Here is a 15,326-nt window from a genome sequence, read left to right as displayed (position 1 = left end):
GAAAAGAATTGAACAAATACTAAATAAATTTGATGAATAGAAGTTCTTTGATCTCACCTCGCATTCAGCAAAAAGTTGTTCTTTCTGTAGTACTAACTGCATTCGCCGTAGGTTTCCGATAACTTAATTTCTTGCCATAAAGCTCAAGGTAAGAATACCCTTTAATTAAGATGGGAGATGGTCCTTCGGCACTCTTCAACTATTTGTGCGTCAACTTTCAAAAATGTTTTAGTGTAGCGTTTTAAGGTTAAATTTGACTAGCATTTTGTGCAGCGAGTTGTGTGGTCACGTTTGACTTCAAACTTACAGATATAAACCTTGAGGGCTCTGAGGCCAGGGGAAAAATCCGTAGTAGCCGATTTCAAAGTTATTTTCATTTTCATTTTTTTTTTTGTCGATATCTGGAACGTTTTTATACCTACAATAAAACAAATAACATTTTCTTAAAGTTCCACCATTCTTTTTTAAGTATGCTTAAAATCATAGAAATCGGTTTAATCGTTCCTGCTGACCACCACTCATAAATAGAACAAATTAGTTAATTTACGTGGTCTGGGACGAGTTACGTAGCCAAAAACATCAAACCGAGGCTGGAAAACAGCGAAGATGCGAGCAATATGGCGGGTGTTGAACCAGACGAGAGGAGATCCTACACAGACTTGAGAGAGAAGCTGAACAGTACGCCTCATAGAAAGCAACATTTGGAAAATAGGAAGCGAAGACGCGAACAAATTTCTGGTTCGCATCGTCAGCATTCAACGCACGAGAGACCGTATGATAGGGACGTTGAGTTGCAAAAAGTTCATCAAGGAATTCGTCAGCGAATTTTGTTCGACAAGGAAGAATGCGAAAAAATTGAAGAAAAAATCGATGAAATTGTTGAGCTTGCAGATAGTGGGACCTACAGGAGCCGAACAGTTGATAGGGCTCCTTTGCGAGTCAAATATTTCTTCGGTGAGGGCTACACATACGGGAAACAGTTAACCGAACGAGGTCCTGGTCAAGAGAGACTTTTTCCGCGAGGAGAAGTGGACGAAATACCCGAGTGGATTTTCGAGTTGGTTATTTCTCGCCTCGAGAAGGCTGGAATTGTGCCTAAAGGTTTTGTAAACAGTGCTGTAATAAACGATTATCAGCCTGGGGGTTGTATAGTTTCGCACATCGATCCTCCGCATATCTTTGATCGACCTATTGTGTCTTGCTCGTTTTTTAGCGAGTCTTCCTTGAGTTTTGGCTGCAAATTCTCGTTTAAACCTATCCGTACCTCAACGCCAGTTTTAACCCTTCCTCTTCCCCGAGGCTGTGTCACTACTTTAAGGTGAGTTACGGCTTATTTGCATCAACATTTTTACAAGCGTTTGTATCTGTCTTATATTCCATGCAGTTAGTTTGAGTAACATTAGTTTGCAACGTTTATTCAGCTTAAGATTAAATTTTACTTGTTCTTCAGGCGAATCCATTCGAATGAGATTCAGATTCTATTGAGATAAGTAAACCAATTTGAAGTCGTCAGGTCGCCAGCCTTGAATTTACATGTAGCTCGTGAAAATTATTCAGTAATTTTTTTAAATTTTATTTTAAAATACCGCATGTTTTCCTTAACTACATCTAGCGTTCTTTCTTAAGTGAAGAAAAACTACAAATCACGATTATTTAAAGCATATGAGTTAAAGCTTAAAGTTCAGTTAGTGAAAAAAAGTCATCCTTGTGGCATTCTAGCCACCTAATGTTTAATGTAAACTTTACTCAAGTGCTTCATTAATATTTTGGTATTTCGGTGGAGAAGGGAGCATTGGTGTTAAATATCAATTAAAGTGGATGATTTAGTTTGATGTCAAAACATAAGCACAAGAGTAAAATTTTTCATATTCTTTGTTGGAAATAGCGTAATAAAACGGGAAGTAGTAGCTCTAAGAGAAAGGATGAGGGAGGCAAGGGGCCACCCTTTAAGCGTCAGTTATGGAGAAGAGAAATTCTCCTACAGCTGTAGTTCTGTGTTTTTGGAGGATGATCTTTCCAGGACAGATTCTGGACCTGCATCATGGTGTGTCTGTATCCTTGTGTATTAGTACAGGGATGTAACTAAGAGCCTGCTAGAAAAGATCTTCATTCTGGCTCAAATTGCTCTGTAACACAAGGCAATGAGAGGATTGTTTATGTGCAGTTGAGAAAAAAAGTGACGTGTGTTATAAAAAAGCCCGCTTAGCTTTTTTGTAGCTACATCCCTGCATGTACATGTAGGTGGGGGGCGGAAAAGCCCGCTTAAATACTGAGCGAGTGCCCCCTGGGCATCCCATAATACTCCTTAATCTAATAAATTCCATATGGCTGCAATATTGGTAAAATGGTCTATTTATAGAGCACATTCTGATCACTACATTTGTACCTTCTGTCGCCAACTTGTTATCTGATCGTGTACATTTTGACCTTTTATTAAGTGAAAGTTACACAAAAAGCACCAGCATTGGAGCAAGAGCGTTTTAACCTTCAATCAGAAGCCTGAAACTCCCTTCACTCCGTAACCTTTAGTTATTGCAAGTAGTATTAATATTTTGAAATGGTAGCTGGGAATTAGCTGCTCCTAAGATTCTAAGAATAGGATGAAAGGAGAACAGCATCTTTTGCCCAGTTTTGACACTCAATGTCCTTTATTTTCGAGCCCCAATTATTCATTAAAATATTCAGGGTCAGGAAACAAAGAAAATTGATAATCAAACTACGGTTAAAATCATTTTAACCTGAATTTCATTTTGACCAACAACACATACTATTCACATTAGAGAAACAGTGCAACTAGAAAAGTTACAAGGAGGGGAATTGTTTAACTTTCCCTTTATGTTATGGTGATCTGGCCTAAAGTTTGCAGATAATCCATGTCATCACTGCTAAAACCTGTCCACTACATGTAGGTGTATTAATAATTAATAAGATGAATTATTCATATGCTTTCCTTATGCTTGTATGTAGTGGTTATGCTGCTGATGATATTACTCACTGTATAAGACCTCAAGATGTGAAGAAAAGAAGAGCTGTTATTATTGTAAGAAGGTAAGTCTGTAAGCTAACTACAGGTACCCTAAAGTTCTGGGTCATTACTCTTGGATTTAGCACCCTTCAGCTATCGCTACTTTTGGAGGCTCGCTACTTTCAGGGGTCATTACTTTTGGATGGCAAAAACGTGTACTCCACATGGGCACTCAAAAAAATGCAAAAAATGTGAAAGGAATACTTTTTGAAAAAAGGTAATGTACATCCTGTACCTCGAATCAGTGTGACATTGTTCAGGATTTCTATCATATCCAATATATTTTGCAAAAAGGGAAGTTAGTTTTGAGGTCTCAACATTCGGTGGGGTTGCTACTTTTGGGATTTGCTAACACCTGTGCCATTTTATCACTACTTTCAGAGGTTCGCTACTTTCGAGGGGTCGTTACTTTTGCAACTTTATGGTATGGAAACTAAAAAGCTAGACTAAAGCAGTGTTGATCTAATTTAGGATGTTGCACAAATAGACCATTTCTAAGTTGCAAAAACTCTCACCTTTAAACTATGCTGGGTGCGAAACCTTTCTTGTGAAATGAGTTTTATTAGCATGAGAAAGAAAAGTTATTTTCATATCAATGGCTTTGCACTTAGCCTTGCTTTGAAACAGAGGCTTGGTCTATCTCTCAGGGTTCTTACACTTGTAAAACATTTTCTGGTAAAATTTCTTTGCCCCCAGAGTACTGCCGGATGCACCAAGGCTGGAACCAATCATTAGTGAAAATGGTGGCCAGGAAAAGGAGGATAGCAGTGAGAGAGAGAGTGAAGATCCTGATGAGGAAGAACCATCCCCTGCCAAGAAGAAACGGGTCGTGTTAAAAAGAAGTACTAGACAGCCCAATCATGAAGTGAAAAAGCAACCAGATCTACTCAAATAGTGACATTTTCATGGTTTTCTTGAAGATTGGTTGTTGCTTTGACATGAAACCTCTAAATGTCCAGGAAATGATGATCAGCTCTTGGTAAAATCCGGGCATAATTATGATCAGAAGTCGCAGAGTATAGGTCCCTACTCTTGTATTGTGTAACATACTTTTGAACAAGCTTACATGTACATGACAAATTGTTTCACTCAGATGTAACAAATTTGATTACTGTTGTTGTTATTGATACTTATGAACTCTGCTAACTTGAATTCTCACTGGAATCTTTGACACGAAATCTTGAAAATGACAACTGATGTTGAATAATATTAAAGAGAAATTTCCTGTTTAAAATGTTGAGCCATTGAAGGGTGACTGGCTTTTTAAATATCCCTCTTCATTTTGCTTTAGGTTTGCAAACTTACTGCCTAATTTTTTTATTTACATGTACTGTGGCTTCTAAGTTTTGCATGATTCTGATGGTGCCTTCATAGGCAGTCCTAGCCTGTTCCAGGTTTTAAGATTGTAGGGAAAGCGAATCAAGAAAAGTTGCGCAAAAGCTGCAGTGGGGCTGGGGAAAGACAGAGTAGTAGAGCCTTTAAGTGTTGTTTTTAATACCTCATTCTGGTAATACCAGATTGGTCAAATGATTGTGACAGTTTACTTCAACACTTACATTGTACATCAATCATTATTGGTGTTGCACACAGAGTTGAGCATGTAAAACCTTTCTACACTCATTCAGGAAGTGGGCGGATTGAGGTATTTAAAACGATATTCACAGGCTCCTCCTTCTCTTTGCTACTTCACACTACACGCTTGCCTTTTTCACTGGTCTGCACTGACTGAGAGCCTGGCACAGGTTAAGGCAGTCCTCTCAAATTGATGAACTGAAATAAATTGATGGCACATTGTTATAATTTTACACACAAACAAGTACAAGTTAGCTTTATTTGAAGTGGTAGCAGTTTAAGGAGATTCAACTCAGCAATTCAAAATGATTTTCCATTGATTCACCTCCAGAGAGAGATGGATTGTAGTATTTTTGTTGGAGATTCCTGTGAAATTGGAGTTAGCATATGTTTTGCATTGCTTTTTGATATTCTCAGTTCATATACATTCAGGGAAAAGTGGTCAGATCTTACCCGACCATTGTATATAATAATAAGCTGAGATATAAGGGATTCTCATGCTTACATGATATAATAATTAAATTCCTTTGGTGGAATTATAGTAATTAAAAATTCCTTTGGTGGCCTGTAAATACTATGCTTACAATAATTTATGCTCGCACTAATTTCTCGATTACCGGTATATCCCTTTTGAGGCTGTTGCTGATAATAATTGATGATAAATCCAAGGTTTTCTTTAAAGTTCTCTATTACAAGTGTGAATAGAGGATACTTTAGATTCTTTGAAACGCTTGGAAATGTGAATGTAAGTTGTTTATAAAGGGAAAAAAACATGACAAACATGTTACTGTTTGGCCTAGTTTAGAAAGTTGTTGTTAGCTTCAAGTTAGCTTATTTTGAAAGAGGATTACTTCATTTATTTTACTCTGTAAATACACTCTACATAGAAAGTGATCTATAAATCAAATATGACCTAATTACAGTGTCGTTTAAAGAAATTTGTTGAGAATTTTTTTTATCGAGAATGCTTAATGAATCCAAGCCTGGAATACTGCTGTGTGAAGAACTGGGATGTTTGATCACAGCTCAAAGCCCAAAGCCACTACAATTTATCTGCATGAAATGTTGTGTTTAGTATTGCATTAGAGTTTTGTACATACGATCAATTAAAATTAATTGAGATGCTGTTTATCTGAAGTAAACTGGAGTTTTGTTACTGTTGAAAACTTCTTATTGTTCCATATTTGGAACTACACTCAACTCTCTTCAAGAAAGACACCTTTGGGACAGGCACTGAATGACTGTCCATCTCAGAGAGATGTCCATCTTATAGAGAGTCAAATATAGGGAGTAAAGAAAGGCAGGCACCAACTCTCTGTGTCCATTTTACAGAGGCGTCTGTCTTATAGAGTCTCAAATAAAGGGAGTAAAGATAGGCAGGGACCAACTCTAGGTGTCCTTTTTACAGAGGTGTCCGTCTAATAGGGAGTCAAATATAGGGAGTAAAGAATGGCGGAGACCAAGTCTATGTGTCCATTTTACAGGTGTCCATCTCATAGAGAGTCAAATAAAGGGAGTAAAGAATAGCAGGGACCAACTCCACGTGTCCATTTTACAGAGGTGTCTGTCGTAAAGAGAGTCAAATAAAGGGAGTAAAGAAAGGCATAGACCAACTCTATGTGTCCATTTTACAGAGGTGTCCGTCTTGTAGAGAGTCAAATAAAGGGACTAAAGAAAGGCAAAGACCAACTCTAGGTGTCCATTTTACAGAGATGTCCTTCTTATGGAGAATCAAATAAAGGGAGTAAAGAACAGCAGGGACCAACTCTATGTGTCCATTTTACAGAGGTGTCCATCTTATAGAGAGTCAAATACAGGGAGTAAAGAATGGCAGGGACCAACTAAATGTGTCCATTTTACAGCCGGGTCTCCGTCTTATAGAGAGTCAAATAAAGGGAGTAAAGAATGGCAGGGACCAACTCTATGTGTACATTTTACAGCCGAGTCTCCGTCTTATAGAGAGTCAAATAAAGGGAGTAACGAAAGGCAGGGACTAAGTCTAGGTGTCCTTTTTACAGAGGTATCTGTCTTATAGAGAGTCAAATATAGGTAGTATAGAAAGGCAGGGACCAACTCAGTCTTGACAAAGTTCGAACTCCAGATTTCTGATTTCTGACCGTTCAGACTCTATGCTGCATGGTTAAACTTCGGACTTTCCAATTTCCACTTCCCACTTCGGACCTCTGACTTCTGATTCGACTTCCGATTTCCAACTTCCGACTTCCGACTTCCGACTTCCAACTTCTAACTTCCGACTTCCGACTTGACCGCCTCCGTCAGGCTCGATTGCCGCTCAATCCGCCACGCGGGTATTAATGCTCAAGGTCAAAGCTCAGTAGAAAGAACGGCTGCTGCGGCTGTACCGTTCTCGCCACAAAAGGGAACATTTTTAAAAAGTTGCTCTTGTAAAAGCAACTAAACACAAAGCCAATCCGGCAACTGATAAGGTTCGCTTGAAGAACCGAAACCATGATTTGCCTGATCACAAAGTGGCAATAACAAAACAGCCCAAACATTGTTAAGCTTATTCAAAAAACTATCACCAAAGAAGGAAATACGCGCTCCAGTCAAAAGACTAACATTTTCTTAAAAAAAAAAAACAGTAAGCTGGAATCTACTGAGTCACAATGCAATTCTCCATGGTTGATGCAGCTTCATTTCAAGCTGCACTTCATTCTTATGACTTTGGATCTGTAAATCACTATCCGTGATAATTTAACATCCTGCAAAGAAAACTAACGCGGGGCCCAGCTTGCCCAGGTACGTACAACATTGGAGATGGCGGATTACGAACTGAAGAAAATCACTTAGTTATTCAGATCCAGAAGGCACTTTAGAGAAAATTGGGGTCCTTACTCAGCCGTAATGAAACACTTTACGCTTTAAAAGATGAGAGGTCAGAGAACAGGGGCACCCAACGAGAATATAGTCCAAAACCACTTAAACATAGCATTGTTGAACGTATTCTAGTATTTAAACGGTAGATATAGGCATATTTTTATCCCCTAAAAATTTTTCATGATCTGTTCGGATTTCCTAGCTGAAAGTCTATAGTGATCCGAAAATTATAGGGATCAAAACTTACCTTTTCGAAAATTTCAGCCAAAAAAAAGGCTTCCGAAAATTCTAGGTGACCTTTTTGGGGTAAAACTCCGTTGAAAATGGGCAATTATACCATTCTTTATATGTTCGAAAATCCTAGGAGAGGCAGGCAAGCAAGAAATTTTACAACAAATGTTCCGAAAATTCTAGGTCTCAAATCGTCTTCGGAACAGATATTTTCCGAAAATTGACGTTTGGTGCCCCTGAAAGAAATGATGTTGCATCAGAGGGTAAATACGTTAAAATGTATCCAACTTTTCAGGAAAATAATACTGAAGCCCTTGTAATTTCGAAAAGACTCAAGTCCCCCTAGAATGACCAAACAGAGACCAATTCTATAGCGCCGCTTAAATGATGCATGTTATCTCTAGAGATCTAAAAGTACTCTGGAAAGCCTAAAAAGTGTTTTCAATTTAGTTAGGAGGGAATTGTCGTTGGGTGCCCCACCTCTAAATCATAAACATTACAACGTTCACCAGGAGCCGATTAGTAATCGGCTCCTGCGGTCACACAATTTGTGCCGGCGCCCTGTGACCTACTGGAAGGTCATGTTTCGTGAGGATCGGCTCTAACTCTGAGATCAGGTACCCTTCCTCCTTTGTTCTTTGAAAGGTGGGGACAAAAAAGGACCTTTCTTTTTCCCCCTTCGTCGTTCGCCTACTTTTTCTCTCCCTGAACGCCTGATCGCAGGTTAGGAGAAGGCGACGAATTTTACCAAGGTTTTAGCGCGAATTTAGAATTATATCTTTAAAGTCCGAAAAACCAGTCGGCAAAACCTACAGTCCTTAAAATGATAATTTTTGCCTTTTAATAACGTTACGTTCTCCTTTTGATATCTAATATACTTCGAATGCGTTCGGAGACGTGGCAGAGATTACATTTTCGTGGGAAAAAGTGCCCTAAAATGTGTCTAAAAGTAAATCGGTCCGTAAAAACATCGTAACATAGGCCCAGCATGGGAGTTGCATCACTTCTGATTATGGGCTCCTGATTTTACTCGATCTTTCTAAACTCAGACTGTCCAGCTCTAGCTTGTTTTCCCTCCTTTGAAAAGACTGAACGAGTTGGAATTATAGAGAAAAAGTTTTAAAGCACGAAACTACTGTTTTTCCGGTCGCCGTTGTGAGATGCTGAGGTCCCTAATTCAGGGGCACCCGCCGGCGACTGTTTTGTGTAAAATATCTGTTCGGAGAAGCAAATATTGTCTAAAATTTTCTATTCTCCAAGAGCAGCTAAAAATTTCTAGATGACCGTTCCATTCATGTACAATTTTGGAAGCTTATCTAATAAATTCCCTACGATTTTCCGAAGTTTAATTTTTCACATTTCACTCCCTAGGCTAGGCTGGGGAGTGTGAAGAAAAACTTAAAATTTTCGGATTCAAAAATGTGATAGAGAGGATTAAAAAAATGTTCACTTTCATAATGGGCTACATTGGTCGCATTTAAAATTTTCGGGAAAAGTACTAAAGCCCTTGCAATTTCCTTGGAATAACCGAACAGCTACAAATTTTCATGAATTTTATAGCGCCACTTAGAATGCATTTGTAAAGGTCTAAATTAAAGTACTCTGGATAGTTTAAAAAAAGTGTTTTCAACGCGTTTGTGAGTAAACCGTCGTTGGGTGCCCTGCTACTTGTGTATCTGTAGGTCGATCGAGGCAGGAGGCTGCTCAAGTTCTTCACGGTCTTCCCTGGAGACGAATTAAATTTGAGATTGAAAGGGCGGTAGAACTCAGTATTGGCAGATAGTTCCGGTCATTGAAGTAGTTGTGAAAACACAGCTCGTACAGCTGAGTTTAATTTTTGTTAGCAAACCAGACATAAAAACATAACACGACAGGGAGAAGGGAAAAGAAACAAAGAAAAGGGAGAGAGAACAAATGAATATTTCTAATTTTCAGGTAAGTACATAGTAAATGCTGCGGTATCCGCTGGGAGAGTCAATATAGACCTCTAGCTGCAAGGATAATTTTGAGAACAGTTGTAATTCCATTGAACAGTGCGTTGATAGCGCTTGAGGTTCCTCACGTACACTGTACTATTGCAAAACCCTTACACGCCTTTTTGACAAAGTAATTTCAAATTTTGAAAACGCAATGGTCTTTAGAACTTGAATTTCTTTCCAGTGGGTTCAGTTTAAGTAAGTGGTTTCAACTTTTCCTGCCGCAAAAAATATTTCCCACGCGAGTCACAGTTCATCAATTATGTTTTAACTTCCCTCAAGGGATATGCGTATAAAAAGCTAGAAGTTTTAAGTTGTTTCTTAGCCACGGTATTTCTAACAACGTAGCTATAGGATGTGAACCGATACACGGCTCAAGCTGATCATTTATCCACAGGTGAAACTCACTTCGGAGTCAATTTTTTTTTTCATGAAATGTCACGCCAAATTAAAGACCTGGCCAAACACTGCTAAGTAGGCAAACAATTCCCACTTTAATTTCAAGGAAAATAATGTTGCGGACCCAACTGTTCCCAGGACGAGAGAAAATGTTAACATATTGCATTTAGTCAAATTTTTATTTTAGGAAACGCTCGTGCATCCCAGGAAACCAATTTTGCTTAACTAATGAAAAACTTTATAGTCACATTAGTGGGTCTTGGTAAAACAGTGTTTCATACCAACCACTTAAGGTTTAGCCTGTCCGTGCCGGATTTTAATGGGCACAGTCTTCTGAGTAGCCTGTGTACCCGCCTGAGTCGTGTTCAGTAACTCGTGTTTTACGGCTCGATTATTTGGCCGAGGTCGCCTTCCATTTCACACATTTTTTACCCTTAAGACAGACAATTATTTCAAGAAGTTCAAACAATAAAAGTTCAAAGTTTAAACGGTTATGAAATGATCTAAGGATAATAAAGGAAGTAATCGATTTGTGTGCGTGTTTCAGACTGTTTTAAACTGTTTTGATCATACGTCAAAACAATGGCCATTCTTAACTTTTCCCAATAGACCTTTCAAAACGTTGTAAGTGAGTAAACCTGAATTTTAAAGGAATAGACCAGGAATAGACGCTAGACCAAATTTTGACGCAAGCTAACCTTCAATTTAATGAGAGCGACTTACATTAGCTTGGTTTCATGACGCCGTCTTAACTAAAGTAACTCGGCAACCAATTGCTCTCCAGAATGAAGAAAACTCACTGGGTGTGTAAACCAACACGTTTATGAATGTATCACTTAACACTACCTCCACTTTTAGGTCGGCGTTCGACTGTAAAGTAATTTACCACTCAATATCTACTTGTCACCCAACCCAATCATCATCATCATCACCTCATCATTCAAACACCTAATGAGGGGTATGGTGAATTTTACAGGGTGAAAAAATGCGACAAGGGAGGTTGTAAATATAATGCTCCTTAGGCAAGACCGGACCTTGAAGAGTCTTTATTTAGAGAAGAAGTTTAGTTTCTTTAAAACTTCTACCGTCTAAAAACAAACATTGTACAATCAAGCTTGACAGTTGTCATTTATGGTACTTACTGCTCACTCACGCTTGACTAGGAAACTTTTTAAAAAATTCCGTGTAGCGCGTAAATAAAAAAGAGAAACGGCGGCGCTCGTGAAGATTCTTATTAGAGTTACTTTTTTGTATTTCATCTGTATAGTAACGTAGAAATCTTGTGAGTAGAAATCATGAATCTGTCACGTGCAATTAATATTAATACCAATGACCATGCGAAAGAAACCTCAAGAAATTTTGTTTCATGCTTTTGAAGAGCTTAGTTGTTGTTTTGAAACGCTCATGGTCTCAAATAAACTGGCCAAACAAAACTAAGAAAAATACATTCGTGCAGTTTTTAAACAGAAAGCCGCCGGCCCGAAGGTTACTAATATGACAAGTTGACTCTGGCAGCGACGTGACGAGGGAGTTGATGTGCCGACCTCGCTTGCCAAATATCTGCATGGTACTTGCGCTATATCAGAAAACAATTCTGCTCAGAGATTCGCAGGTGAATGGTCAATATATTGTATGAAGTGCTGTGTGGGCTTGCTTTTTCAAACATGAGCAAGACCGTGATTGTTCGTGTAAAATGATCGTCAGTTGAACGTCCTTAAACTCACCAAAAAAACGACTTTGATTTATCAATGAACAATCCAAAAAGGAAACGTGTAAGTTTTAGCGACAATGTTGAAAGAATCCCGGAATCATCTCTTCAATTACAAGGAGCGGCGGACACAAGTTTAGATGACTACTTCTACGAGTTTGAACAGGTATGGATAATTCGCTAACGTTTGAAGGATTGTTTGTGAAGTTGACCGAAAAGTTTTCTCTTACTATTGAGTCTTTTATCGTAAAAATACCTTAGGGGTAGTCGGGCTTTCTTAAATGCGACTCAGTTGACTTTAATATATATTTTCCCAATTTCCTTTGTCGGTGTTTTGTCGACCGAGTAATGACCCGCAAATTAGTCATAAATTTTTCCATACTTCAACGCGAGTCAGTATCTATCTTTTTACGTACATGAGTTATGAGTCTCTCTGCGGAATTATAGTTCGAGTACTGGATATATGGTGGCTTCAAATGATTGCGGTTTAGTCCTAATTGTCAGTGAAGAGCAACTAGATCAGACTAAATAGGGCCGTATGCTTCCTGAATACTGACCGAGCACCGTGAAAAAGATGAAGCTTCAAACCTTAACGTTAATACAGCACAAACTATTCAATTAATCATTTAAGTTTACATGACAAGACTCGGACTGATAACTAGACTTACAAAGCAAAGCAAAGTAGCTTTCTTATAGAGTTCCTCTTTAAAGTCTCACTGATTTTAGGAGTTATTTAAAATAAATATACATATCCGGTGCCGAAGTTCCTGTGCATACAAGAATAGTTTTTCAGAACCGCTTAGGGAAATACTGAGGGAAATAGCATCAATAAACCAAAAATGTTACTTTTATATGATTCATTGTTGTGAAGAACGCGTTCAAACTGTCGAATGCTTCTCAAAAACGGAAGGAAAATCAGTTTGGATTGTCCCGAGGTATAAACCCACATTCGAAAAACATATACAGTTATATAAATATTGTGTACTGAAGTTATTTATACCGCAGACATGAAGTGTTGAATATATTAAGTTGATCCGGAATGCATCAAGGGAACATTCTATTTTTGATAATTAAATTCATTGTTAAAATTGCCCAGGTAATGATGTCTTTTATGGGCAGAAGATTCCAGAAAAAAAGTCACTGTAAGTATTGACAATCGAAATATCTGCAGTTTGAAAACTAGCTAAACTAAATTGTGACGACATTTATGACGCAACGCGGAAAGAATGTTATGCCAAAGAGTTCATTAGTTGATCACTTTTAAAATGACTTTATATCAAATCTCGTGTAGTAAAAATCTTTCCAAAAAAATCAGTGAGTAGAATAGATACATAAATAAATTTGTGTTACAGTAATCTATTTTTAAAAAATGGTAGAGATGTTTTCCCGACGTTTTTTTTGCCTATTGCTGATTTGGTCGCTGGCGTGGTCGCTAAGTAACAACACAAAGACTACCCTTCACAAGCAGGACTCAAGCAGGCTATCATTTGAGCAGTGTTAAAACTATTCTAAGTCAAAATGGCTGCTTGTTGTAACTGGAATCGGTTAAAAGTAGAACGTTAAACTTGCCGCGTTTCCAGGACTACATTTAAGAAACGACTGACTTATTCAAGGGAACTTTAAGTTTGCATTGATGTCGAACTCAGCCGCTGTGGTAAGTTGCACGCACTGTAGCTCGATAGATTTTCAGGAAGCGAAGCGACGTTACGTGCTAGTTTTTGTCTAGGCATGCCATTGATAATATTACCAGGGAACGGCTACCGGTATTTTTGACGAAAGATATTTGTCTTTACTGAGGCTTTAGACTGTTTTAACTTGTAAGCCCTTTGTAGAATTTAAGGTAAAGGTGCAATACCGTCGTTTTGTGTGTTTCATTTTTGTAATGTTTGCGCTAAACATACACGGATCATGTCGTATGTACATTTCTTTATCATTTGGGCTTAGAATTTTTGCAATGTTTAAAACTTCAAAGTAGTTTGTAAACACTGCAAAGAATACGGCTGGCACTCGTTTAGGAGGTAGCAGTCGACGATTTTACCTAATTCATCTTATTGCCAATTGGTGAATGAGGAGTTAATTATTGCAGCTTCGAGAATTTGAAACCTTGATACCGGTTCGATTTCCTTTCGTCAAGTTGTTCCATTTTTAATAGCAACACGTTTTCCGCTCAAAGAGACTTTATTCATAAAATGCGTGTTTAAATACCAGATCCTCTTCTCCTCCAAGTTTTATAAACTTGAAAAAATATTCGCACTAAAATTAGCATCATGCCTTAGGCAAAGAGGAACGATCGAGACATTTCGTGCTGAGTTCGAGCGCAGCGAAGGATGTAAACTTAGCAGCTAACAGCACTACAAAGGCATCGAGTCAACGCCCCCTGAAATTAAATTTAACACGTTTCATCAACTGTTTTCTCTGTTCCGTATTTCCTCGCCGTGGATGATAATTTGATTACTGTCTCCCAATTTTTATTACAATAAAATTGCATTCAAAATATTGTTAGCTACGCCTTCACTTTCATGGTTAGATTGCCTTGAAATTATGCAATAATGCATACAGTCCAAACAGCAACTACACGGTCGATAATTTCAGGTTTTTTTCATATAAATGTTTTGGATGAATTTCGTTAGCTGCATCCAAGTTTGCTCAACTTCTGCAATTGCTTTAGATGCCTTTCATTATGAGTGAAATAAGTAGAATGTAAATAGATTGTGTTATTATTTTCAATAATATTGCTAGCGGTATTTATTGTCTTCTTGTCAGTAATATAATGGATATTTTCAGTTGAGATAGCAGAGCATTGCCTTCCTCTAAAGCACCCTGTTGTCCAAGTAGTTACGTAAAATACTCAAGTTTTTGTCAGAACTTGTTAGACCTACGTACAACAGGTTGTATAGCTACATTGTTAGCATTTTTGTCTTGACATGTTAATGTGCATTTCCATTTACTTTTTTTAACTAAAAAAATTGGAGTGTCAGTTAATTAACATTTTTAAGAGTAGTTTAATTTTATTTGTCATGTAAAAGAAAATGAGGTTTGTTAAAGTTAGTTTAGTGTATTCTAGTTGTGCATAATCAGTTACACATTTGCTGTACAGTCTATCAGTGGCCAACATCCTTAAGTGGTATTATTTTACATAGATACAAATCGTGATGTTTGATGGCATGCAATTCTTCATTGCTTAGTTTCTGTAGCTGTAATCAACTTTTCTTCAGTCATTTCTGTATGAACATTAGTCTCTAATTTCATCCATTCATTTACATGCTGTTGAAAAAACTATCTTGGTATATATACAATTATTATTTTTCAATATTATTTGGATGAGGTTTTGCATGATTGTCAATGCCAAAGTTTGTGTTATCTGCCATAGCCTGTATACTGTTAATGCTTGTTTTGGCCCCCAGGACACATATTAATTCTTTTGAGTCGAGAGGAGAGTGGCTATTGAAGAGCAGGGGAGGGAAGGGGGGGGGGGGGGGGTGTTTGGGTTACCTGGTTGAGTTATCTAGTGGCATCATGTAATAAGTGGTTTATTTACCTGACCACTAAGTTACTGTTCCATTTTGCTTGTGAATCT

The 15,326-nt window shown here is 37.9% G+C and overlaps 2 protein-coding genes across 2 annotated transcripts in view; both read left to right on the top strand.

Moving 5' to 3' along the window:
- Positions 1-580: 580 nt before the first annotated feature.
- LOC140940855 (RNA demethylase ALKBH5-like) lies at positions 581-5,763 on the top strand. Its single transcript, XM_073389825.1, has 3 exons — positions 581-1,318; positions 2,968-3,048; positions 3,722-5,763. The coding sequence occupies exons 1-3, from the start codon at positions 618-620 to the stop codon at positions 3,918-3,920; spliced, it is 981 nt and encodes a 326-aa protein (XP_073245926.1). The 5' UTR covers positions 581-617; the 3' UTR covers positions 3,921-5,763.
- A 5,905-nt stretch (positions 5,764-11,668) lies between these two features.
- LOC140940859 (unconventional myosin-XV-like) overlaps positions 11,669-15,326 on the top strand; it is a 54,520-nt gene continuing 50,862 nt past the window's right edge. Inside the window, exon 1 of the mRNA XM_073389829.1 lies at positions 11,669-11,915. Within this exon, the coding sequence (XP_073245930.1) occupies positions 11,790-11,915 (126 nt within the window). The 5' untranslated portion in view covers positions 11,669-11,789. The remainder of the gene's footprint in view (positions 11,916-15,326) is intronic.

Source organism: Porites lutea, chromosome 6, assembly GCF_958299795.1.
Source record: "Porites lutea chromosome 6, jaPorLute2.1, whole genome shotgun sequence".
Lineage (NCBI taxonomy): Eukaryota > Metazoa > Cnidaria > Anthozoa > Scleractinia > Poritidae > Porites > Porites lutea.
Note: the sequence above shows the minus strand (reverse complement) of the source record. Positions and strands in the feature narration are given on the sequence as shown.

Excerpts from the sequence above, each read along its gene's own strand:
- LOC140940855 (XM_073389825.1), top strand. The coding sequence starts at position 618 with ATGGCGGGTGTTGAACCAGACGAGAGGAGATCCTACACAGACTTGAGA. Across the intron at positions 1,319-2,967 it reads GGCTGTGTCACTACTTTAAG|TGGTTATGCTGCTGATGATA; the intron begins GTGAGTTACGGC and ends GCTTGTATGTAG. Across the intron at positions 3,049-3,721 it reads GCTGTTATTATTGTAAGAAG|AGTACTGCCGGATGCACCAA; the intron begins GTAAGTCTGTAA and ends CTTTGCCCCCAG.